Source organism: Pseudopipra pipra, chromosome 28 (assembly GCF_036250125.1).
Source record: "Pseudopipra pipra isolate bDixPip1 chromosome 28, bDixPip1.hap1, whole genome shotgun sequence".
Taxonomy (NCBI): domain Eukaryota; kingdom Metazoa; phylum Chordata; class Aves; order Passeriformes; family Pipridae; genus Pseudopipra; species Pseudopipra pipra.
This window is the reverse complement of record NC_087576.1, coordinates 18401-43379: the sequence shown is the minus strand read 5'-3', so window position 1 is coordinate 43379 and position 24979 is coordinate 18401. Positions and strand designations below refer to the sequence as shown.

The window sequence follows — 24979 nt, the reverse complement described above, 5'->3', positions numbered from 1 at the left end:
TGAGGGGAATGAGGGAATCGGGAAATATCCCGATTAGGGGGGGACCTCCAGGGTTCGTGCGATGGCCCGAGTGGGAAGAGACCCACACGGATCAGTCAGTCCAACTCCTGGCCCTGCACAGGACACTGGGCGCTCCCACAGAATATCCTGAGGAGGAAAGGACGCACAAGAATCCGATAATGTCCTGAGGGGAAGGGACACGCAAGTATCATCCAGTCCAACCTCTTTCACCACCCCTCAAGTGCACACGAGCGTTGAGGGAGTGTTCCCGTGTTCTCACATTCCCATCGTCTTGCAGTCCCATGTTCCTGTAGTCCTGTGTTTCCACTTTCCTGTGTCCCATCCACGAACACTTCACATCTTCCACGTGTCTCCTCCATTTTCCGTCACTGGTGTCTCCATGTCCCCTCTTATTGTCCTTTCCATCATTGCTCCGTGCCCTCTCTGTGTCCCCTTCCTGTCCCCTCTGCATCCCTCCAATGTCCCCACCATGTCCCCTTTGCATCAGGGTGACACAAGACATGGGAGCACATGAACACGGAGGCACAGGAACACGCTGACATGGCTGCTCATGGACATGACAGTGACAAGGACATGGGGACATGGCTGCTCACAGACATGGCCACACAATGGCAGAGACATGGGGACACAGGGACACATCTATCCATCCAACAGTCCCTGCCCTGCCTCCCTCCCACTGACATTCTGGAACGTGAGAACCAAACCGTTATGCTGCTGTGGTGTCATCAGTTTGGGGACAGCACATGGAGGGGCACATTGGTGGCACCCCTTTGGTGACAACCTCGAGAGTGGCACATTGGTGACAAACCTGCAGTCATTTCTTTGGTGACAGCACTGAAGCCATCACCAGTGACAGCACCTCAGGGGTGGCCTATTGATGGCAGCCCCTTGGTGACAAACCTGCAGCCATTTCTTCGGTGACAGCACCTCAGGCGTGGCACATTGGTGGCAGCCCCTTGGTGACACTCTTGCCGCCACCCCCAGTGCCAATGGTCCCTGGCCATGCTGCGACTCCATGTGGTCAGTGTCCACATCCCCGGGGCCACTGGCTTTGGTCCCAGTGTCCATCTGTCCATCTGCTTCCGAGGTACCACTGGGAACAGGAAGGGGACACCGCAGTGGCCGTCCCTGTGGGGCTGGGTGGTATTGGCCGTCCTGGTGTGAGGGGTGGCATCCCAGTGGGACAGGATGTTGGTGGCCACAGCCGGGGACAGCTCTGGGTGTCCCAATGCATGGGGCCAGTGCCAGGCTTACCCTGCTACCCCAATGACCCCACCCTGAGGTGCCACCACCCTCCTCTTGTCCTCTCCACAGGTACCTCCAGGAGAACCCAGGTGGTACCTGAGGAGCGCAGCCCCACCTGGAATGAGGTGAGGTGACCCCAGGGGGACCTGCAGTGGCACAGGAACACACGAGTTATCCCCCTGACCCCTTGTCACCTCCCTCCAACCCCCAGGAGCTAGTGTGGTCACTGGACGAGTGTCCCCTAAGCCCCACGGACACGCTGAGCCTGCGCCTCCAGCACTGGGACCACCCACTGCCCCGGGGGTGAGTGGCAGGTGTGGGTGGGCACCCCAGGGTGACGCCCACCTCATAGCCACCCTCACCGTGTTCCCCTGTCCCCACAGGGACCTGGGTGGCACCACAGTGTCATTGGACCAGTTGGTGGCCAACCCCAGCCTGCCGATGGCCCGCAGGGATGTCCTGCTTCTGGACCGCTGGGATAAGCCCACAGGGGTGAGCTCCCCCCCACAGAGCCCCCCTCCAGCACCCTGGGGTGCCACCAGGGCCACTGGGGTGTCACTGTCCCTTTGCAGTGCACTATCACCTTCCGCTGTTACTACACCCCCTGTGGCAAGGCTGGGAATGCCACGGTCACCCCTCAGGGATGGGTGGCACTGCCGGGGGCACTGGAGACACCTCAGAGCTCTGGCAGGGCCCCCGTGGAGAGGAAAGAGGATTTCCAGGTATGGCACTCCAAACTAAGCCTGGCCTAAACCCCAGATAAGCCTATCCTGGACCCCCAAACCAATCCCCCCGGAACCCAAACCAAGCCTATTCTGGACCCCGAACTGAGCCAAGCCCCCTGGACCTTCAAACCAAACCTCCTAGACCCCCAAACCAAGCCTATCCTGGACCCCCAAACCAATCCCCCTGGGCCTCCAAATCAAAATCTCTTGGACCCTCAGACCAAGTCCCTTAACCCTAAACCAAGCCTATCCTGGACTCCAAATGAAGACTATCCTGGACTCCAACCCAAGCCCCCTGGACCCCAAGACCCCCGGGGGTGGTATCCCACCCATCGCCCACTCTGGTCCCTCTCCCGCAGGTTCGGGTGAGGATCATCCAGGCCCGGCAGCTCCAGGGCAACAATATCAGGCCGGTGGTGAAGGTGCTCATAGGGAAGCGGCACTTCCGGACCCGGAGCCGGACAGGGAACAATCCCTATTTCAATGAGGTGACCCCAGGGAGGGGACACGGGGACCCCCAGTGTCCTTCAGCCCACGCTCACCCTCTTTGCCCTTTCCTTAGGTGTTCTGCCAAAATTTCCACGAGACGCCAGAGCAGTTGGTGGCACAGCCCATCCGGATCCAGGTGGGAGGGATTGGTGGCACTGGCAGGGATGGAACAGGGACAGGGACAGGGACAAGGACAGGAGGTGGCTCCTGATGCCGTATCCCCTCCCTGTCACAGGTGCTCCGTTCCCAAAACCTCTGCACCAAAGCTGTCATTGGCACCTTCGAGGTGAGGGATGTGGCTTGGGAATGAGGAATTGGGAATTGGGGGACTGGAACAGGGCATTGGGAGTTGGACTTGGGAATGAGGTGTCGGGAATGGGATGTTGGGAATGGGGGGTCTGGAACAGGGCATCAGGAATGGGGTTTCGGGAACGGGGCGAGGGGAATGGGTTGTTGGGAATGGGGTGTGGGATCGCTCTCTCACCCCTTTGCCATCCCTGCAGCTCGACATCGGCACTGTGTACTCTGCACCAGGTGGGCGAGAGGGTTGAGGTGACACTGGAGTGACACCAGGGTGATTCTGGGGTGACCCCAAGGTGATCACGAGGTCTCCCCTCATTTCAGGGCGCACCCTGAGCTGGCAGTGGTTGAGCCTGCAGCACCCACAGCACCATGACAGCCACTCCCGGGGGTACCTGCAGGTCAGCCTGGCCGTGCGCCGGGCGGGGGAGAGAGTGCAGGTGAGGCCCTCTAAACCCCTCAGCACCCTGAAAACCTTCCTACGGGGTTCCCTAATTTGTGGCACTTCCCCAAGGAGCAGGAGGTGCCAGCGGGGGACGAGGACGTGAAATCCAACCTGCTGCGCCCACCCCCATGTGCTACCATGCTGCAGATCCGCGTGTACTGCGCCCAGGACCTGCCACAGGGTAGGCACAGGGGGGTTTGGGGTTGTGGGGGTTTGGGGGACTCCCCTGCTCACCTGTCTCCCCTTCCCGTGGCAGTGGAGCCGGCGCGGCCGTGCCTGGGTGTCAGGAGGGGCTCGGGGAAGGTGGCAGTGCGGGTCAGCTTTGCCGGCAGAATGGTGAGTGCTGGGCAGGGAATGGGGCGCACCAGGAAAAACAGGGGGACTGGATGATGGTGGGGGGCTCACGGCTCTGCCCAATGCAGCTCTGCACCCGAGCGATGCTCCCCAGTGCCAACCCCGAGTGGAACGAGGTCTTCTTCTTCCCACTGAGGGTGAGGTGTCCCCCCAGACCCCCATCCTACACCTCTCCCCAAAACAAGGGTACCCGAAAAAGGGGGACAGCCCCATTCCCATACCCCCATTCCCACATCCACACCTCCATTCTCACACCCCCATTCTCACTCCACACCGCTATTCCCACACCTCCATTCCCAACCCCACATCCCATTTCCACACCCATTCCTCCATTCCCACATCCCCATTCCAATCCCCACACCCCCATTCCCACACCCCCATTCTCATTTCCACACCCCCTTTCCCACCTCACACCCTCTGTTCTCCCTCTGCAGCTGCCCCCCATCTGTGAGGAGATCCAGCTGGACCTTCTCCGGGGGTGAGTGGGGGGCACCTTGGGATTGGGGGACACCTCCTCGGATTTGGGAAACACCCCTGTATTTGGGGGACCCCCCATGTTTGGGGGACCCCTCACACTCCCCTCCACAGGTCATGCCGGAGCAAAGTCCTGGGCACTGCCACCATCCACCTGTCCCAGATCTACCAAGACCCTGAGGAACTCCAGGGTGAGCAGGGTCCACTGTTGGGGGGTCCCCAGCACCCAGACCCCCCCTGGTACCCTGACCCTCCTTTTTTTTGATCTCAGGGGGGACCCCCGGCTTCCTACCCTGCTTTGGACCTGCCTTCCTGCCCCTGTATGGCCCCCGGCCCGACTGTGTCCGGGTACAGAGTGAGAGGGTGACAGGGTGGGCACAAGGGGGGTGACAGGATAGGCACAAGGGGATGGCAGGATGGGCACAGTGGCCTTTTTGGGGAGGGATGCCCACCCAAACCTCCCCTTTGTTACCCAGGACTTGGGGGTGGATTATCGGGGTCGGGTGCTCCTGGAGATCTGCACCAGTGAGGGGACCCCAGACGGGCGGCAGAGAGACATTGTGGCACCCGTGGATGTGGAACGGGCACAGGTGGGACATGGGGACGGGGGACATGGAGACATGGGGGATATGGGGACACGGGGATATAGAGGATGTGGGACATGGGGACACATACTTATTTATTTTTATTAATGCATATATTCAGCATATAACATATATAATGTATATTATATAATATGGTTTAAGTATTTATATATAAAATATATACTACATATACACTATAGTATATGTAATTAACACGTACTCATCATCATGGCTAGGCTTCGCAAATGAAGATTTGGGAAATTAACATGTACTATATGATATTTAATATCCAATATAGAATTAACATGTGATTAATATATATTAATAATATATTAATATAATTAACATGTGATTAATGTATACTTTAATATTTCTTTCCCCCAGGCTTTGTTCATTGAAGGCCATCAGGGTTAATTTAGCAAAACTCAAAAGTCCCACTAATTTCCTCAACCTGTGATCCCACAAAAGCCAAACTTTGCTGAATGCCATCTGAAAGTGCTTTAAGCCCAACCCCTGGCTTGTGGTTAATAGAGTGCTGATGAGTAATTCAAACGATTAATTCAAACCATTAATTAACCCCCCATTTGAGTGGTTTTGGGGTTATTTTGCAGCAGCAGCTCCTGCCCCGGTGCCAGTGGGGGCTCTGTGGGGTGTTTTATTCAGCCACAATGGTCCCAGAGGGTCCTGATCTGCTGGGATTTGAGCTCGGGATTGGACACGACTCCTCGGCCACCCCCCTAAGCCCTCCCGTGTTTGATGGTGAGTGGGGGGGACACCCCGAGAGGGGGGGAGACACAAACCAGGGTGTATTGTATAAACACAGAAAATATCATGTAAATATAAAATATTATATAAATATAGAAAATATTATACACGTATCTAAAGTATTATATCAGAATAATAAAACAATAGTACAAAAATAGTGTTTGATCCCTATATCAGGCTTAGTTTTGTGCCATGTATTGCTTAGTACAAACACCAGAGATTAAAGTGGCTTTGTGTTAATTCTCTATATCTGTGATTAATAATCTTGTGCAAATTAGTCCTTCATTAATTACCTAAATCAGTGATTAATTAATATGGATTGGGAGATGTCTCAGTTTGGGGAACAAAGGTTGAGTGTCACAGCACAGAGATCAGGGAAGGGGCACCATCACCTGAGCATGTATTTGAGATGCTCTCAAGGAGAGAAGATTCATCAAAAGATCCAGAACCATCAAAGGGAAATTTGGGGAATGGGATGTTTGTAAATGACCACCAAAGACTGCTACTCAGATCTAAATAACTCCATGGAGATAGTGGGCAGAGTATTCATTAAATATGATGAATATGTAACACAATGTGATGAATATGGATCAGTCCATGACTGTCCCGTGCTCTGGTGGGTTCTGGAGGTGCATTTGAGTGCACCCAACAAAGGAATATTGGTTTTCCAACCCCCCAAAAAACCTCTTGGAGAGTTCAATTCCTGTTTTTTGGTGGCGCAGGGAACCTGTACCACCACCTACCCTGGGACGGGGACAAGCCTGTGGTGGCTGTCACCTCGTCCTGGGAGGACAATTGTCGCCGCTGGGACACCCTGAACCTCCTGCGCACCCTGTGCCGGCGCCTGGTGAGACCCTAGGGGTGGGCAGGACTGGGGTGGGGTGGGACCCCCCCACCCCAGCTGGAATGGTTTAGGATGTGATTTCAGGAGAGGAACACGGCGGAGCTGCGGCGCTGCCGCGGGGACACCGCGAGGGACGTGGGGGTGAAGCTGCTCTGGGAGCTGGAGCAGGACTGCACGTGAGGGGGGGGTCCTGGGGGTCCCATGCTCCCCAAATCGGGGCTGGGGGAGCAGGACTGCACGTGAGAAGCGGGGGGCTGGGGATCCTGAGGGTTCTAAATCCCCCAAATTGGGGTTTGGGGAGCAGGACTGCACGTGAGAGGGGGGCTGGGGGTTCTGGGAGTCGTCTTTCCCCCCCCAGATGGAATGGGGAGTTTAGAGGGTATATGGGATCCCTGGGCTTGTCAGTCAGAGTTCGGGAGCGTGGAATGGGGTATTTGGGGGGGGGGAGGAAATGGGATTTTGGAGGTTCTCAGTCAAGGTTTGAGGGAGTGGAATGGGGAATTTGGGACATTTTCGAGGATGATGGGACATTTGGGGCGAACATGGAATGACGGGGAAATGGGATATTTGAAGGTGCAATGGGGCATTTGGGGGAAACAATGAGGAATTGGAGCAAATGAGAATTTGAGAAGATAATGGGACATTTGGGGTGAAAATGGGACAATTGAGGAGACAATTGGGTATTCGGAGGGGGAAATGGGACATTTGTGGGGGCAGCAGGGCATTGCTGGGTGGAACTGAACTTCGTGGGGGAAACGGCATTTGGAGAGACACAAAGCATTTTTAGGGAAACCAAGTGGGGAAAAAACTGGGCGTTTTGGGTGCAAACTGGGAGTTTTGGGGGTGTTTTTGCAGGCAGGCACTGGCCCAGCTGGAGGCACAACCCACACCCCTCACGGCTCTGGACAAGCAGCTCAGGAATTCCCGGCGGCTTCTCCTGCGACATTTGTGGAATGTGGCCAAGGAGGCTCCAGTAAAGGCTGAGAAATACGACTGGGACACACTGGTGTCGGGGGCTGAGAGGTGGCTCAGACAGGTGGCTGCCCTGGCAGTGGAGGTGGGGAATTTTGGGGCATGATCATCTCTGAACAAGTTATATTTCTTTAAAAAGCAAATTAAATTTAATTAATAGGAAATTTAAATTATAATTTAAATACAAATATAAATAATTATGAAATTAAAATTCAAGTGTAAAAATAAATTACAATTTAAATGTAAATTTAATGGAAATGTAAATTTAAATAAATATAAATTTCTTTAAAATTTCTTTCCATGCAGCCGGGGGGAGATGCTGGAAAATTCTTTTAACTTTAGCACAATAATGTTTGATCCTTAAATCAGTGATTAACAGTCTTGTGCCAGCTATTGCTGCCTTAATTACCTGTATCAGTGATTAATTAATATGGACTGGGAGATGTCTTAGTTTTGGGAACAAGGGTTGTGTGTCAGAGCAGAGAGATCAGAGAAGGGGCACCATGTATTTGAGATGCTCTCAAGGAGAGAGGATTCATCAGTAGATCCAGGGAAATTTGGGGAATAGGGTGTTCCCAAATGACCACCAAAGCCCCTTAAAAGACAGATCCCAGTAACTCCGCAGAGATAATTAGCAGAGTATTCAGGAATGCAATGAATATGTAACACAATGTGATGAATATGGATCAGTCCATGACTGTCCCCTGCTCTGGTGGGTGCTGGGGATGCATTTGGGCGCACCCAATAAGGGAATGTCAGCTTTCCGAACCAACAAACCTCTTGGAGAGTTTAATTCCTGGCTTTTGGTCTCTCCTTGTGTCCCTGCAGCCCCAGGCCGGTGTCCCCAACTTGGTGCTGTGGCTGCTGCAGGGGCAGCACCGGGTGGGCTGTGCCCATGTCCCTGTCACCGATGTCACCTTCTCACCAACTGGCCCTGACGCCTGCGGGCGGCTCTGCGGGAGGATGCAGACCATCTTCCTGGTGGGAAGCTCCCCGTGTTCTCTCTATACCCCCTCCACATCCCATTTGTGCCCCTGCATGTCCCCTCATGTCTCCTCTGTCATCGCTTGATGTCCCTTCCATGTGTCCCTCCCTGACCCCAAGCATCTCCCTCCCATATTCCCTCCCTGTCACCTCACTGTTTTGTGTCCCCTCCATATTCCCTCAACATCCCCCTCCATGTCCCCTCTATCATTGCTCTGTGTCCTCGCTACATCCCTCCCCATGTCCCCTCTATATTCCCTCCACATCCCCCCCCAACATCCCCTCCAAATTCCCACTACACCCCTTCCATGTCCCTTGGTGCCTGTTCTGTGTCCCCCCATGCCCTCTCTCTATCCTCTTCGCTACTGCTCCATGTCCCCTCCACCCCCCCCATCTTCTCCAAATTCCCACCACATCCTCCCCATGTCCCACTCTCTGTCCCCCCCCGTCCCCTCTCTCTCCCCTCTCCCTTTCCACCCCTCACTCACATTTTGGGGTTCAGGGCTCCGGGACGGTTCGTGCCCAGGTCCGTGTCCGGCTGTGGCTGTGCCGGGTGTGCGACAGCGGGGCCCTGCCCCGGCTCCTCGAGGGGTCCCTGCAATTCCACACTGAGACCGTGAGTGTGGCACCACCCTGGGACCACCCAAACCCCCTGAGGGAACCCCCAAACCCTCCCCAACCCTGCTGTGTTTTTTGTCCCCCCAGTACGAAAACCAGACAAGGCTTCTGGGGAAATGGGGGCCCTGGAAGCTGTTGGGACGTCCCCCCTTCTCCGATGGCATGGGCAGGGAGGGGCTCCCTCCGGGAAAGATCCAGCCCCCCAAGGGATGGCGCTGGGAGGGACCCTGGAACGTGGAGCTGCAGCCGAGGTGGATGAGGGGGTTTTGACAGGATAGGAGAGGGTTTGGGGGGGATGTTGGGGTGGATATGGGGGGATTTAAGGGGGTTTGGGGGTTATAGGTGGGTTTGAGGGGAATACAGGAGGGTTTGGGGGGGGGGTTGGGAGGGTTTGGCTGGGATACGAGGGGGTTTTGGGAGGATATGGGGGGATTTGAGCGGGTTTGGGGGATAGGAAAGGGTTTGGGGGAGTTTGGGGAGGATATGAGGGGATTTAAGGGGGCCATGGGGGGTTACAGGTGGGTTTGATGGGGATACAGGGGATTTTGAGAGGGGGTTGAAGAGGGTTTGTGTGGGATATGAGAGGGTTTGGGGAGGATATGGGGGGACTTGAGGGGGTTAGGGGTAGTTTGGGGATATGGGGGGATTTGAGGGGGTTTTGGGGGATTACGAGTGGATTTGAGGGGGATACAAGGGGGCTTGAGGGGGCTTTAGGTGGATATGATAGAGGATTTGAGGGGTTTTGGGTGGGTTAGAGGTGTGTTTGAAAGGGGTACGGGGGGTTTGGGGAGGATATGGAGGGATTTGAGGGGATTGTAGGGCTTTGAAGGGTGTTTGGGGGCATACAGGGGGGTTTGAAGGGTGTTTGGGGGCATACAGGGGGGTTTGAAGGGTGTTTGGGGGCATACAGGAGGGTTTGGGGAGGATATGGGAGGGTTTCAGGGCGTTTGGAGGGGATACAGCAAGATTTGTGGAGGATATTGGGAGTCTGCAGGGAGTTTGGGGGGGATACAGGGGGGTTTGAGGAGGATATGGGGGTTTGAGGGGGATTTGAGGGGGTTTAGAGGGGATACAGGAGGATTTGAGGGGGATACAAGGAGAAAGCCACCCACCTGCCACCACGGGGACCTGGGTGACACCAGCACTGTCCCCTTGTCCCCAGGGAGATGCTGGACGCAGGCAGTGCCGTGTGTGAGATGCTGCAGGAGCTGAACGGGAACCAGATCCAGAGGAGCCGCTCCAACGGGACCACCTCAGATACTGTGAGTGAGGAGGGGGGAGGAGGGAGCAGGATAGGGGGATGGCAGGATGAGGGGTCAGGGAAGGGGGTGTCAGGGATGAGGATGATGGGAATGGGGGTAACAGGGACGGAGGGAAATGGAGGTGGCAGGTTGGGGGTGATGGGGATAGGAGGAGGGAATGGGGATGGCAAGATGGGCTGATAGGGATGGTGGTGTCGCCATGTCATGGTGTCCCCATGTTACTGTCCCATGTCCCTGTTGTCCTATCCTTCCCCAGGACCCTGGAGCAGTGTCAGAGGACGAGCCCTGGCAGTCTGAGTGTTTCTGGCCCTGCCCCTTCCGTCCCAAACCCCCGGGGGGTGTCCTGGGGGGGGCCCTGTGCCGGCGGCGCCGCTGGCACCGTGGCTTGGTGCTCGCCCAGCCCACGGCCGTGGCACCCCTGTTCCTGCTGCAGGGAGTCCCAGTAGGAGAGAGGGTGGGGAGGGGTCTGGGTGGAAGGGGGGAATGGCGAGGAAGGGGTGGAAAATGGGGGAAAGAAGGGATAGATGAGGGATGAGGCATAAATGGAGGGATGGATGGAGGGATGGGAGCAGAGGAATGGATGAAGGATAGAGCATGGAGAGATGGAGGCAGGGATGGGGAAGGGAGGGAAGGATAGTGGCAGAGGGATGGATAAGGGATAGGGCACGGATGGAGGGATGGGAGGAGGGATGGAAGGATAGGGGGCAAAGGGATGGCTGAGAGATGGGGAGATGGAGGGAAGGAAGGATGGATAAGGGATGGGAAATGGATAGAGGGATGGCAGGAGGGATGGAAGGATGTGGGGTTGGATGGAGAGATGTGGAGAGTGATGGAGGAGGGAGGGAAGAGGGAGGGAGAAAGGGAAGAACAGGGCAGCAGGATGAATGAGGGATAGGGCATGGATAGAGGGATGAGGGAGGGATGGAAGGATAGGGAGGGCAGGGATGGAAGTGATGTGGAGATGGGCCATGATAGGACTGCAGAACACAAGACAGCAGATGCAGGACCAGAGGACAACAGGGCCAGAGGGGCTCCCACCCCACACTCCATATGCCTCACCCCCCATCCCTTCCTGCCACAGGACACGGAGGACACGCCCGAGGAGGACAATCCAGCCGTGGCACTGCTGGAACCCTGGGGGTCGCGGCCCCCCCTGGAGCAGCCCCCGCCCTTCATTCTCTGCACTTTCTCCTGTGAGCCTGGGGGGAAGGGGGGGGGTATGTGTGTCCAGGTCCAGCCTGGGGGTCCCAGCCCCCCTGACACCCCTGTCCCGCAGGTCCCAGCCGCTTCCAGCTCCGCTGTTACCTCTTCCGGGCCCTGGATCTGACCCCTGGCATCTCCAAGACCTCTATAGGTGGGACCCCCTCCCCGTGCCCCCCCTCCAGTGGCCCCACGGGGTACTGATGGTGTCACTGTCACCCAGCCACTGCTGCCCACGTGTCGATCATGGATCGGAGCCAACGCTCCCGGGTCGTGCGGGGTGTCCTGGACCCACTCTGGGAACAGACGCTGCTGCTCCACCCAGTGCTGCTGTTCGGGAACCCCCAAGGGGTTCGGGAGGACCCCCCAGCCGTAGTGGTGGAGGTGTTTGACCAGGCTGGGGAGGTAAGGAACACAGTGGGGGAGGGAGGAGGGAAGGAGGGATGAGAGAGAGGTGGAAGGATGGGGGGGTCAGGGATGTAAGGAATTGGGGATGGGGGGAGCAATGTGGAGAGAGAGGGAGGGAGGGAGGGAAGGACAGCAGAGGGATGGATAAGGGACAGTATATGGATGGAGGGATGGCAGGAGGAATGGAAGGATGCGGGTCAGGGATGGAAGAATTGGGGGTAGACTGAGCAATGTGGGGGGAGGAGGAAGAAAGGAAGAGAGGAGGGAGGGAGGGAAGAAGGGAAGGATGTGGGCAGACAGATGGATGAGGGATGGGACATGGATGGAAGGATAGTGGGAGGGATGGAAGGATGGGGGGTCAGTGGTGAAAGGATTTGGGGATGGAGGGAGCGATGTGGAGAGGAAGGGAGTAGGGAGGGAGGCATGAAAGGATGGGGGCAGAGGGATGGATAAGGAATGGGAAACAGAGGGGTAGGAGGAGGTAGAGAAGGTTGGGGGGGTAAAGGGATGGAAGGATTTGGGGACGGAGGGAACAAGAGTGATGTGGAGAGGGAAGGGGGGAGGGAGGGAAGGAAGGATGGGATCAGAAGGATGGATTGAGGGATGGGGCATGGATGGAGGGATGAGGGAGAGATGGAAGGATGGGGCAAGAGATGATGAGGGATGGGGGACAGAGAGATGGGAGAAGGGAGGGAGGAGTGAGGGAGGCAGGGAGGGATGGATATAGAGGTATGGATGAGGGGTGGAACACGGATGGAGGGATGGCAGGAGGAATGTAAGGACGAGGGGTCACCCACGGGTGGGGGAAGCAATGGGAGGACCGAGGGGGTCAGGGATGGAAGGATGAGAGAGGCACCCATGGGTGGGGGCAGCACCTTCACCCAATCCCTGCCTCACAGGGTGCCGGTGTTTTTCTGGGGAGGTGTGTGTGCACCCCCGAGGTTTGGCTGGATCTGGGACACCGGGAACCCCCTCGGCTCCAGCCTCACCCCCTGCGTGGGCCGTGGGGCCCGGCCGGGGACCTGGTGGCTGCCTTTGAGCTGCTGCTCGAGCCCGAGGTGAGCAGGGGGCACCAGGGGCACTGGGGGGGCACGGAGGCACCCAAGGGTGGGGTCCCATCGTCATTGACCCCTCTCCCCGCAGGACGGGGCCCTGGCAGCGCTCACACTCCCCCCGCTGAGGAAGGATGTGCTTGGCATTCCCCTGGGAATCCGGCCACGGCTCCAGAGGGTGGCACTGGAGGTGGCATATGGGGACACTCGGGGGGGGGGGATACAGGGGGGAATGGACAGGGAGGGGAACATGTGGGAGTAGGGATGAGAACAAGGAGGAAGCAGGGAATAGGATGGGGACAAGGGTGAAGCAGGGAGAGGGATGGGCACAGGGACTGGAACAGGAATAAAGACAGGGTGGGCACAGTCTGGGATGGGACAGGGATAAAGATGGGATGGGGACGAGGTCTGAGATCGAGACTGGGAGGGGAACAGGAACAGGGACAGTGCTGAAGGTCCTGGGGATGGCAACATGGACAGGGGTGAAGGGGATGTAGATGAGACAGGGACAAGAACAGGGATGAAGATGAGGACAAGCACAGAGGGATGAAGGCAAGGACAGCTCGGGGCCGGGATGAGAACAGGGACAAGGACAGGGACAGTGCTGGAGGTTCTGGGAACGGGATGGGGACAAGGACAGGGATGCAGACAGGGATGAAGGTGGGATGGGGACAGTATCTGAGATGGAGACTGGGGGGGGGACAGGGACAAGGGACAGTGTTGAAGGTAGTGGAGATGAGATGAAGACAAGGACAGGGTGGGGACAGTGGATGGAGACGGAATAGGGACAGTGACTGCTGAAGGTCCTGGGGATGGGCTGGGGACAAGAACAGGAATGGGACAGGGATAAAAGTGGGGTGGGAATGTGGTGTGAGATGGAGACTGGAGTTGGATGGGGATGGGGACAGGGACAAGCACCTTAACCCTCCCACTGGGCACAGATGCCCTTCAAGGGGCCCCCAGGGCACCCAAGGGTGACATCTCTCAGGTGTCCCCACAGGTGCTGGCCTGGGGGCTGCGGGGGCTGCATGGGGCTGTGAGGGAACCCAGGCTGGAGCTGCAGTGGGAGGACCAGACCCTGTGGACTCCTGTGATCAAGGATTTCGCCTCCAACCCCAATTTCCCCACCACCACCTTCCTGCTGACCCTGGTGAGTGGGGGGGGGGAAGGGGATGACCCCCACCCATGAGTGCTGCTGTGGCACCCTGGGGTGTCCCTGTGGCTCGTCCCCAGGCCCTGCCAGAGGAGGAGCAGTTGGTGCCCCCCATCCGGCTGCAGGTGTGGGACAGGGGGAACAGGAAGCTGGAGGTCCTGGTGGGACAGGGCTGCGTGCGGGGACTGGGCCAGTACCGCTGCAGGACCCCTGGCCTAGAGCAGCCCCCCCGTCAGGAGCAGCCCCCTGGCCCTGGAGACACTGGGACTGGCTCCTATACAGTCGTGTCCATGCCAGGTACTGCTTATCCCTGCCCCATCCCTGGTACCACCTCTCCCATTCCAAATACCCCTGTCTCATCCCTGCCCATCACAAGTACCACTTGCCCTGTCCCAGTTACCCCCTGTCCCATTTCTCTTCCCCTCTATCCCATCCCTGCCTCATCCCTGGTACCATCTCTCCCATCTCAAATACCCCTTGCCCCCTGCCCGGTACTCCCTGTCCCATCCCAGGTAACCCCTGCCCCATCCCAAGTATACCCTGCCCCATCCCTGCCCCACCCTTGGTACCCCCTCTCCCACCCCTGCTCCATCCCTGTCTCATCACTGCCCCATCCCAGGTGCCCCCTGCCCCATTCAAGATGCCCCCTGCCCAGGTCCCATCCCCGCACCATTCCTGCCCTGTTCCTGCCCCATCCCAGGTTCTTCCTGCCCCATCCCTGCCCATCCCTCTCTCCCACAGATGAACCCCTTTCCCTGCTGGCCGTTTTCAGCCTCTGGAAAGGTTTATGTTCCCACCTCCTCACCAGAGCCTGGGCCAGGATTGCCCAGGTGAGTCCCTGGGATGGCACCCCCCACCCTGGCACTGCTGGGCCCCGTGCCTCAGTTTCCCCATGTGCCCTTTGCTCCTGCAGATCCTTCTCAGCTGCCTTGGGAAGAAGGGGAATGGCAACAAGGTAGGCACAGGAATGGGGCTACCCGGGGGCCACCAAGGCCACCTGTGCCACCCGTGCCACCCATCCCACCTTCCCCTGTTCCCTTAGGACATGGAGGAGGAAGAGGAGGAGGTGGACTGGTGGAGCAAATTCTACATGGCCTTGGAGGATAAGGGAGAAATCCCGTGGGGAACAAACAGGGACAGACTTAAGGTGAGGCAGAGCCTGCGATTGGGATGGGGACAGGAGTGGAGATGGGACAGGATGGGACAGGGGTGGAGATGGAACAGAGGTGGGGATGGCACAGGATGGGACAGAGATGGGGATGAGACAGGATGGGACAGGGATGAGTGGGGACAAGGACACAGATGGAGACAGAGAGGAAAGTGGGATAGGGATGGAGTCAGGGATGATGGAAACAGGATGAGAATGGGGATAGGGATGGAGATGAGGTGGGGACTGGGACAGGACGGGGATAGAAACGGGCTGGGGACAAGGGCAGGGATGGAGATTAGGAGGGAAGCAGGATGGGGACAGGGACAGGGATGATGAAGGGAGGCAGATGAGGACAAGGACAGGGCTGAACAAGAGGACAAGGATGGGGATGAAGATGGGAAGGGGACAGGGATGGGGATAAAGATATGATGGGGATGAAGTTGCAAGGATGCTGAGGACAGGGATGAAGCTGGGATGGGGATAAACATAGGAAGGGGATGAGGATGAAGGGGACAGGTCTGTGATGGGGAGAAGCACAAATACAGGACAGGGATGGGGGTGACAGGGATGAGAACAGGGATAAATCCCAGGCTGGGCATGGTCCCACAGATCTATGGCTGTGAGCTGGAGGCTGTGCCCGAGTTCCAGGGGCTGCAGGATTTCTGCCAGACCTTCCCTCTCCACAAACCGGGTGGTCCCCCCGTGCCTGGGCAGGATCCTGAGCCTGTGGGTGAGTTCAAGGTGAGTGAGACCCCCCCGTGGGACCCCAGAGCTGGGGCCGTGAGACCCCCCAGGGGTGCATGGCTGGGATTCTCTCTCAGGGGCTGTTCTGTATCTACCCCCTGCCCGAGGAGCCCAGGGTGCCCCCCCCACCCCAGCACTTCCAGCAGCTGCCCCCCAGCAAACCCCAGGATTGCCTGGTGCGGGTCTACATCGTCCGGGCCTTTGACCTGTCCCCCTGTGATGTCACTGGACTGGTAAGGACCCCCGGAGGTCTGGGGGGGTCTCCTGCCCTCTCCCCGCCCTGGTGCCACTCTGACTGTGCCCTCCCTGCTGCTAGAGTGACCCCTATGTCCGGGTGTCCCTGGGGAAGAGGACCCTGGGCCAGCGGGACCAGTACGTGCCCAACACCCTGGAGCCCGTGTTTGGCAGGTGGGGATGGGCTGGGGGTCTGTGGGCACAGTCATCCCTGGGTGGCATAGGGATGGGAGGGGAGTACTGGGCGGAGGGGGGCTCATTCTGCATGTCAGCACATCCCTGTGCCAATCTGTCCCTGTGCTACCAGGTCCCCCTTCCCCATGCCGGTGGATCCCAGTGCCACCAGATATCCCATTCCCAATGCCAGTGGGTCCCTCTGCCATCAGATATCCCATTCCCATGCTGGAGGGTCCCTATGCCACCAGATGTCCCATTCCTGATACTGGTGGGTCCCCATTCCACCAGATATCCCTTTCCTATTGCCAGTGGGTCCCTGTTCCACTGGGTATCCCATTTCTTGTGCTGGTGGATCCTGTTGCCACCAGCTCCCCGTGCCTGTGGGTCCCCACTCACCAAGCCAGTGGGTGCCCCTACACAATGTCTTGGTGGGGTCTGGGAGGGGTCTAGGTGGATCTGGGGGAGGTCAGTGTTTCTGGGTAAGACTGGGTGAGATCTGACAGGGATATCTGAGGGGGGTCTGGAGGGGTCTGGGTGGCTCTGGAGGAGTCTGGGGGAGGGAGTCTCAAGGGGGGCTGGGGTGGGGGGTCTGGGTAAGTCTGGGGGAGGGATCTGGGGGGGTCAGGAAGGTTGGTTGTCTGGGGGGATATGGAAGGGTCTGAGGGGATCTGGGTGGGGTCTGGAGGGGTCTGGGGGTGTCAGCAGTCTGGGGAGGGTCTGGGAGCATCTGGAGGGGTCTGGGAGAGGTCTGGGGGGGTCTAGGGGGGTCTGGGTGTGGTCTGGGTGGAGATCTGGGGGGGTCGGGGGGATTGATTGTCTGGGGGCATATGGGAGGGATCTGGGGGGTTCTGGAAAGAGCTGGGGGGGATCTGGGTGAGGTCTAGGGGGTTCTGGAAAGAGCTGGGGGGGATCTGGGTGAGGTCTAGGGGGTTCTGGAGGGGTCTGAATGGTCTAGGATGGTCTGGAAAGGTCTGGGTGGGATCTGTGAGAGTCTGTGGGGAGTCTGTGAGTGGTCTAGGTGGGTCTAGGGGAGGTCTAGGGATGTCTGAGGGTGGGTCTGGATGGGGATCTTGCGGGTGCTCGATGTGGGCTGGTTGTCTGGGACAAAATGAGGGGATCTGAGGGGATCTGGATGGGGTTTGGAGGGGTCTGAGAGGCATCTGAGAGGGGTCAGGGTGAGTCTGGAGAGTCTAGGGGAGTCTCAAGGTGGTCAGGGAGGTCTGTGGGGGGTCAGGAGCTGGTTGTTTTGGGGGATATGGGAGGGGTCTGTGGAGTTTCTGGAAGGATCTGGGGGGGGTCTAGGAGGAGTCTCGGAGGGTCTGGGGGAGGTCTAGGTGTGTCTGGGGGTGGGTCTGGGTGGGGGTCTGGGGACTTGGGGGGGGGGGTTGGTTTTCTGGGGAGATATGAGGGGGTCTGGGAGGGGTCTGGGGTGCCCCCCACCCCCATGTCCCAGTGCCGATGCCATTCTGCCCCCCCCCCCCCCCCCAGGATGTTTGAGATGACGGCCACCATCCCCCTGGAGAAGGACCTGAAGGTGACACTGCTGGACCGTGACCGGCTCCCCCCGGACCAGGAGATCGGCAGCACCTCCATCGACCTGGAGAACCGTCTGCTGTCCAACCACCGCGCCCACTGTGGGCTGCCCACCCTGCACCACACGTGGGTACCACGGGGGAACACAGGGGGATGGGGTGGGCATTTGGGAATGGGCACAGGGAGAGAGTTAGGGATTGAGTGGAGACAGGGATGGGGTAGGCACAGGGGAATAGGGGGGCACAGGGAGATTGGAATGAGGTGAGAAGAGGGATGAGTGGGCACAGAGGGATGTGGGGCACAGGGAGATGGGGGCACAGAGGGGTAGGAATAGGGTGGGCACTTGGGAATGGGCACAGCGAGTCAGCGAGTGGATGAGGACAGGAGTGGGAACAGGAGACAGGGATGTGGTGGGCACAAGGAGCTTGGGATGGGGGCACAGAGGGGCAGGGGCACAAGGAGGATTAGAGGGCATAAAGAGGATGGTGGGCACATGGGGGTAGTGCTGGGGTGGGCACAGGGATGAGAATGAGGGATGGGAATGGACACAGTGGGATGGCACAGGGGGTATATATAGGAGAGGGTACAGGGGGGACAGCTGGTGGGGAGGTTTCGCAGCCCCCTGCCCACCCCTTGCCTCTCAGTGCGGGCCCCGCAGCCTGGAGGGATCAGCTGTGCCCAAGCAGGACCCTGGAGCTCGTCGCTGTCACCCGGGGGCTGCCCACCCCTGAGTTCAGCCCCGACGGATTGGCTGTGACCTTCAACCACCGAACCTTCCTCCTCAGGCACTTTGGTGGGTCCAGGGGCTGGGGTGGTCCAGGAGGGGCTGGGGGGATTGGGGAGAGAACTGGGGGGGTACGGGGGGGACTGGGTGGAGACTGAGAGGGTCTGGGGGGGTGTGGAGGGGACTGGGGCAGAGGGTCTGGAGGGGTCTGAGGGGTGAGGAGAGTCCAGGGGGTCTGGGTGGAGTTTGAGGGGGATCTGGGGGTGTGTCCGGGCCCTGTCCCACTTGTGCCGGTCCCTGTGCAGAGAGTGGCCCCCCCACATTCCGCCACCCTGGGCCCCCCCGGGAGCGCCTGGCCCTGCACGTGCTCAACCTGTGCCCCTTTGTGCCTGAGCACCTGGAGACACGGTCCCTCTACAACAGTGCCCAGCCCGGCCTCGAGCAGGTGGGCACTGGCACCATGGGTGGGGGGGGACATGGGGATGGGCATGGGGACACTGGGGTGACAGGGAACCTGGGGATGGGGTCCCTGGGGTGACAGAGACCCCAGGAGTGGGTGATGGGGACCCTGGCATGACAGGAACCCCAAGGGTGAGTGATGGGGACACTGACATGACAGAGAACCTGGGGGTGGATGACGGGGACCCTGGGGTGACAGGGACAGATGCACTGGGGTAATAGAACCTCACAATGATGCAGAACTCCAGGCAGGGAGGGATCCTGGGGTGCGGGGGTATGATGGGCGCCCAGGGGGATGTGACCCACCCTGGGGATGGGTGATGGGGACTCCAGGGTGAATGAGAGCCTGGGGTGAGGACCCTGGGGTGACAGACTCTAGGGGTGGGGAGCCTGAGGTGGCAGGGACCCTAGGGGTGGGTGACGGGGTCCCCCAGGACCAAGGGGTGCCTGAGGTGTCCATTCCCAATCCCCTCGTGCCCCATGCAGGGCAAGCTGCAGATGTGGGTTGACATTTTCCCCTCCAACCTCGGACCCCCTGGACCCCCTGTGAACATCGACCCCCGCAAGGCTGAGGGGTGAGTGGCTCTGGGGGGTTGGGGCAGCTATCCCTTGGCAGACGGGGACACTGCTCTGTTCCCCCCAGGTATGAGCTGCGTTGTGTGGTGTGGAATGTGCGGGACACGGACTTGGGGGACACCAACCTGCTGGGGCAGCGCATGAGTGACATCTATGTGACTGGGTGAGCACAGGGCACACGTGTGTGCCCCACAAATAGGTCCACATCACTGTGGGGTCCCTGTCACCCCCCAGCATCTGTCCTTGTCATCCCAGGGTCCCCATCCCCAGACTCTGTCACCCCAGGGTCCCCGTCACCCCATGACCAAGTTCTACATCATCCCAAGGTCCCCATCCCCAGGTTCCCTGTTACCCCAGAGTCTCCACCCCCAGGTTCTCCTATCATCCCAGTGTCCCCATCCCTCACTCTTGGAATCCCTGTCACCCCTATCACCGATCACCAGGTTCTCTGTCACCCAGAGTCCCCATCCCCTAGCCCCATGCTCCCTGTCACTCCATCGTCCCCACCCCCAGGCTCTCTCTCACCCCCGGGGTCCCTGTCACCCCAGGGTCCCTCTCTCCATGTTCTCTGTCACCCTAGTATTGCCATCACTCACTCCTGGGATTACTGTCACCCTAAGGTCCCCTTCGCACATCCCAGGTTCTCCACCACCCCAAGATCCCCATCCCTAGGTTCCCTGTCACCCCAATGTCCTCACCCCCAGTCCCCCCATGACCCCCAGCTGTGATAGCCGTGTCCCTGTGCCCAAGTTCTTCCTGTCACCCCAGGGTCCCCATCCCCAGTTTCCCTGTCACCTCAGGGTCCCCATCACCCACTTGGGGTTCTCTGTCACCCCAGGATCCCCATCACCCACCCCAGTGTCCCCATCCCCAGTCTCTCTGTGACCCCAGGGGTCTCTGTCAGCTCAGAGTCCCCATCTCTCTGTCACCCCAGGGTCCCCATTCCCAGCCTCCTTCTCACGCCAAGGTGCCCATTCTCAGATTCCCTGTCAGCCCAGTATCCCCACCCCCAGTCCCCTGTGCCCCCTGGCAGTGCTCTACGTCCCTGCAGGTGGCTGGACGGTCTCCCTGAGCAGCAGCAGCACACAGACATCCACTACCGCTCTCGGGACGGACACGGTGCCTTCAACTGGCGCTTCCTGTTCCCCTTCGAGTTCCTGGCGGCTGAGAAACTCTGTGTCATCGGCCGCAGGGTGGGGGGACACCCCGGGGGGATTGGGGGACAGAGAGACTGGGGAGGGAGGGGGGCATGGGGTGACAGAGACCAAAGAAGTGGATGATGGGGACCTGGGGTGAGAGGGACTCTGGGGTGACAGAGAACCTGGGGATAGCCCTGGGGGAACAGGGACTCAAGAGATGGGTGATGAGGACCCTGGGGTGATAGGGACCCTAGGATTGGGTGATGGGGACCCCGGGGTGACAAAGAACCTGGGGGTGGCCCTGGGAGGACAGGGGCCCTGGGGATGGATGATGGGGACCCTGGGGTGACAGAGGACACTCCCGAGTGTGACAAGCATGACCCCCCTTTCCCCCTCCCCAGGAGCACGTCTGGAGCCTGGACAAGACAGTGCTGAAGGTGCCACCCAAACTCATCCTCCAAGTGTGGGACAATGACAAGTTTAAAGCAGATGATCTTCTGGGTGAGACCCCATTTCCCTGCCCCTGGACTTCCAGAGGATTGGGGGGCACCCACTGGTGACAGGGAGCACCCACAGATGATGGGAATCACCTACTGGTGACAGGGAGCACCCACTGGGGATGAAAAGTATCTGCTGGGGAAGGGGAGCACCTACTGGTGATGGGAAGCTCCCACTGGTGATGGGAACTCTCCCTCCTTGCCTTTCCCCACAGGCGTCCTGGAGCTGGACCTGACCAAGCTGCCCTACCCAGCTCTGACCCCCAGGCTGTGCAGGGCCATGCCCTGGGAGCACCGTTGTGTCCCCTGGCCCTGGTGCAGGACCCCAGCCCTGGCCCCCTCCTCAATCAACCTGTTCCGAATGCGGCGGACGCGGGGCTGGTGGCCCTGCACGATGCAGGAGGACGGTGCCCAGCGGCTCTCTGTAGGTTGGGAATGTCAGGATAATGGGGGGCAGCCATGATGGAGGAGGGCAAGGACACGCTCTGCATCCCAACTGCCCCCACAATCCCTCCAGGGGAAGCTGGAGCTGAGCTTGGAGCTGCTGACAGCCGAGGAGGCCGAGGAGCGGCCGGTGGGGAAAGGGCGGGAGGAGCCTAATAACTACCCAACGCTGCCGGTGCCCAGGTGAGTTCTGGGAAGGAGCATGGGGATGTGGGGAGGGAGATCAGGGGTGGGGTGTCTGAGCTCCCTGTGATCTGCAGGCGCTCCAAGTCCTCGTTCCTGTGGCTGCAATCTCCGCTCCGCCTCCTGCGCTATGGGATCCGCTGGCGCTACTGTGGCTGGGCCGGGCTGGCATTGGTGGCAGTCTTGCTCCTCTTCCTCATGCACATCTTCTTCCCGGTAAGCACCCCCTCACCAAATCCCACCTCTCCTGGCTGGGGACACCTCCTGAGCTCCCCTCTCTCCCTCCTTGCAGAGTTCTATGACTGTTAAGATGGTTGACCAACTCCATGTCCTACATCCTGCTGGTGCAGAGCATCCCAAAATGGAGCATCCCCCTGGCAGAGGGGCAATGCCAGCCTGAGGAGCCCAGGAACCCCTCAACTCCCCCCTTCCCTGGCTGCCAACCCCTCCCTGAGCTCCTCTCTCTCTCTCCTTTTTGGATTATCCCACCATGGAGTGGATTGTCCTGCTCCAGAGGCTACATCCTGATGAGTATTCTAGGAATTAACAAAGTAATGTCCACAAACCATCAAAGTGCCATCTCAAACTCTGTGGGCTGGGGGTGAGGGATATGAACATGGCCCACGGAGCAGATCTGCATGGAGGCAACGTTAGGGGACTGTTATGATCAGGTTCTTAAAATTATTAGAGAGGCCTCTGCCAAAATTAAAGTGCAAATGGGACCATGTTGCAGAGTCAACAGGACGGATTTTTATTAACAGGTAATGTGAGGCAGAGAGAGAGAGAAAGAAATAGGAAAAAGAGAGAGAAGTGGAAAGAGAGGGTGAGGGCTTTCTGTCCTGGGTGGAAGGGCAGTCGTTGGCTTGCAGGAGCACGACGCTGCAAGGGGCCGTCCGAGTGCCAAAATTCAATATGGACAAAGATTCCTCCCAGACCAAAGGTGCCCGCCCACAAAGCTCTTGTCCACGTAGTGCAGAAAGTGGCGTACTAACTGCAGGTGAGAGACAGAGGGCGAGGGCTTTCTTTCCTGGGCGGAAGGGCAGTCATTCACTTGCAGGAGCGCCACACTGCAAGGGGCTGTCTGAGCGCCAAAATTCAATACGGACGAAGATTGCTCCCAGAGAAATGATCCTGAGTCACCTTCTCACCCAGGTGGGGTCTCGCAAAGGGGGGGGGGGCGCGGCTGCAGTGCCGCTCCCGGCCGTGTCCGCCAGGCGGCGACTGCGAGGCAGGGCCAGGCGGTCGGGGCGGGCTTGGAAGCGGCGCATGCGCAGAGCGAGGCGTTGGCCGGGCCGGGCCTGAAGCGCTCGGGGCCGCCGGGCAGGGCAGTGGCGGCGACCGGCAGGGGCGGGGGGGTGGTGGCGGCCGCCTTCCATGGGCTTTCAAGAGAATAATAACGAAATTTAAGGATAAAATAAAAATTTAAAAAGACAACAGAAAACGCATTCAACCCGAACGTTTTTCTGCAGGAGGTGGGCTGTGACAGGGGAATTGTTTCCAAGGCGGCCCAGGATCGGGGTGGGCTCTGCGGCGGGGACGACTGCCACCGCTGGATGGGGAAAGGCACCTTCCCCCCACTCCCAAAAAACTGGGAAGAGATAACATCTTCCTGCAGCTGCCTGGAGTTGCTGTTGGCCCTGGGCTTTCTGTGCCACTCGTGGCCACGGGCTGATGGCAGGATCACTCCAGCCTTGGGACAGACGGCCTGAAGGCCAGCCCTGGGGCCTGTGCGGGGCAGGGCTGCCCCTCGGCCCCTGAGCGCGAGGGGGTGTGGAGGGAATGGACTGGCCGGGCTTTGTCAATCTGGCCCCCAAAAAGACTAAGTGACCTCTTCCAACAGGGGAAGACTGAAGCAAGCGGGGCCAGAAAGAACTGGAGTTTTAGAGAATAAAACCTGGAAGTGTGCCCCTGAAAATCCCCCCGGGTGGTCACCGGTCTGACTACCACAGAACGGTCGCCTTGGCCAGGAGCGGTCCTGCCAGCAGTGCGTTTGCTCAGGCTGTAATTTTAATTCCCATTGGATGCTGGCAAAGCCCCCCTGGGTGAGCCCCAGTGCCTGGCAGGAGCGGAGCGGGCTTCCAGGGAGGTATTCACCTGGTCAAAGTCAGGAACCGTCCTACCTGAGGCCCTGGTGAGTGCTTTTTTATGACTGAACGGTGAAGCTGTCTGTGTGAATGACCTGGCTATTGCTCAGTGTACTCCTAATTAAAGTGTCTTTTACTCCATGTTCCCAAGCTCCCTCTTTTCCTTCGGTCGCCGTGGATGTGCCGGACACCTCTGGCAGGACTAACCCTGTGGCTTTTATGTCCAACGTGCTGTATGCCTGCAGGTAAGAAAAGCTGGGAGTGCAGTCCCTCTGCTTTGATTGCTGTGTCTCTTGGGTAGTGATTTTGGAGGGGAATCCCAGAACGATTTGGTTTGAAGGGGACCTTTAAAGGCCAGCTTGTCTTCCGTGGGCAGGGACACCTTCCGCTCTCATCCCCGGTTGGATGCTCCCAGTCCCATCCAGCCTGGCCTGGAACACTTCCAGGGATGGGGCAGGCTCAGCTTCCGTGTGCAGTGTGTTCTAATATCTCTCCACTGGCATCAGGAAAAATGTTGTCAGCGTGTTTTGCTGGACGATGGTAAGCAGGACCCGGGTGAAAATGACATTCTCTTAGGTGCAGAGGGAAATAATTCTCCTTTGAAGTCAAATGTATTCAGATTTGCACGAGTCTTGTCTGCCTTCTGTTTGAATTGCTTTCTCTTCTCGGCAGTTGTTTTAAATTAAACTTTTATTTTGTGTCTCCCCCCCAGTATCCTGTCCAAGACAAAGCAACCTTTCCTCGTGGGAATGGACCGGCCGGGCTTTGGCAATCTGGCCCCTCGAAAGACTAAAGTGACCTCTTCCAACAGGGGAAGACTGAAGCAAGGGGTGCCAGAAAGAACTGGAGTCTCTGGAGAATAAAAGCTGGAAGTGTGCCCCCGAAAATCCCCAGCCCCGGGTGGTCAGTGGTCTGACTTGCACGGACCGGTGGCCTTGGCCAGGAGCGGTCCTGTGGGAAGCGCCTTTGCCCAGGCTGTAATTTTAATTTTCTCTTGGATGCTTGGCAAAGCCCCCCTGGGTGAGCCCCAGTGCCTGGCAGGAGCAGAGCGGGCTTCCAGGGAGGCATTCACCTGGTCAGCGTCAGGAACCATCCTAACTGAGGCCTCGGTGAGTGCTTTTTGTGTGACTGGACGGTGAA

General features: G+C 58.6%; 1 protein-coding gene across 1 annotated transcript; it reads left to right on the top strand.

Moving 5' to 3' along the window:
* The first annotated feature begins 20 nt into the window (after positions 1–20).
* Positions 21–24726, top strand: FER1L5 (fer-1 like family member 5). Its single transcript, XM_064638023.1, has 52 exons — positions 21–1108; positions 1336–1391; positions 1478–1569; positions 1650–1758; positions 1839–1988; positions 2351–2479; positions 2554–2616; positions 2716–2766; positions 2984–3014; positions 3105–3220; positions 3295–3406; positions 3482–3561; positions 3648–3716; positions 4014–4057; positions 4168–4244; positions 4325–4401; positions 4530–4643; positions 5249–5396; positions 6125–6249; positions 6331–6422; positions 7102–7303; positions 8047–8199; positions 8705–8818; positions 8908–9071; positions 9983–10082; positions 10339–10524; positions 11164–11275; positions 11359–11436; positions 11506–11687; positions 12590–12748; positions 12834–12932; positions 13743–13892; positions 13976–14192; positions 14637–14725; positions 14809–14850; positions 14938–15042; positions 15655–15786; positions 15867–16022; positions 16106–16197; positions 17689–17859; positions 18378–18526; positions 18763–18902; positions 19403–19491; positions 19560–19655; positions 20544–20685; positions 21033–21132; positions 21344–21552; positions 21646–21755; positions 21833–21971; positions 22048–23886; positions 23991–24084; positions 24552–24726. The coding sequence occupies exons 1-50, from the start codon at positions 1024–1026 to the stop codon at positions 22153–22155; spliced, it is 5805 nt and encodes a 1934-aa protein (XP_064494093.1). The 5' UTR covers positions 21–1023; the 3' UTR covers positions 22156–23886; positions 23991–24084; positions 24552–24726.
* The last annotated feature ends 253 nt before the right edge of the window (positions 24727–24979 follow it).

Bases quoted from the DNA above. Each gene is read 5' to 3' on its own strand.
- FER1L5 (XM_064638023.1), top strand. From the start codon at position 1,024: ATGCTGCGACTCCATGTGGTCAGTGTCCACATCCCCGGGGCCACTGGC. The intron at 5,397-6,124 runs GTGAGTGGGGGG...TTGGTGGCGCAG, and splicing joins AAGCCCTCCCGTGTTTGATG to GGAACCTGTACCACCACCTA. The intron at 15,787-15,866 runs GTGAGTGAGACC...ATTCTCTCTCAG, and splicing joins AGCCTGTGGGTGAGTTCAAG to GGGCTGTTCTGTATCTACCC.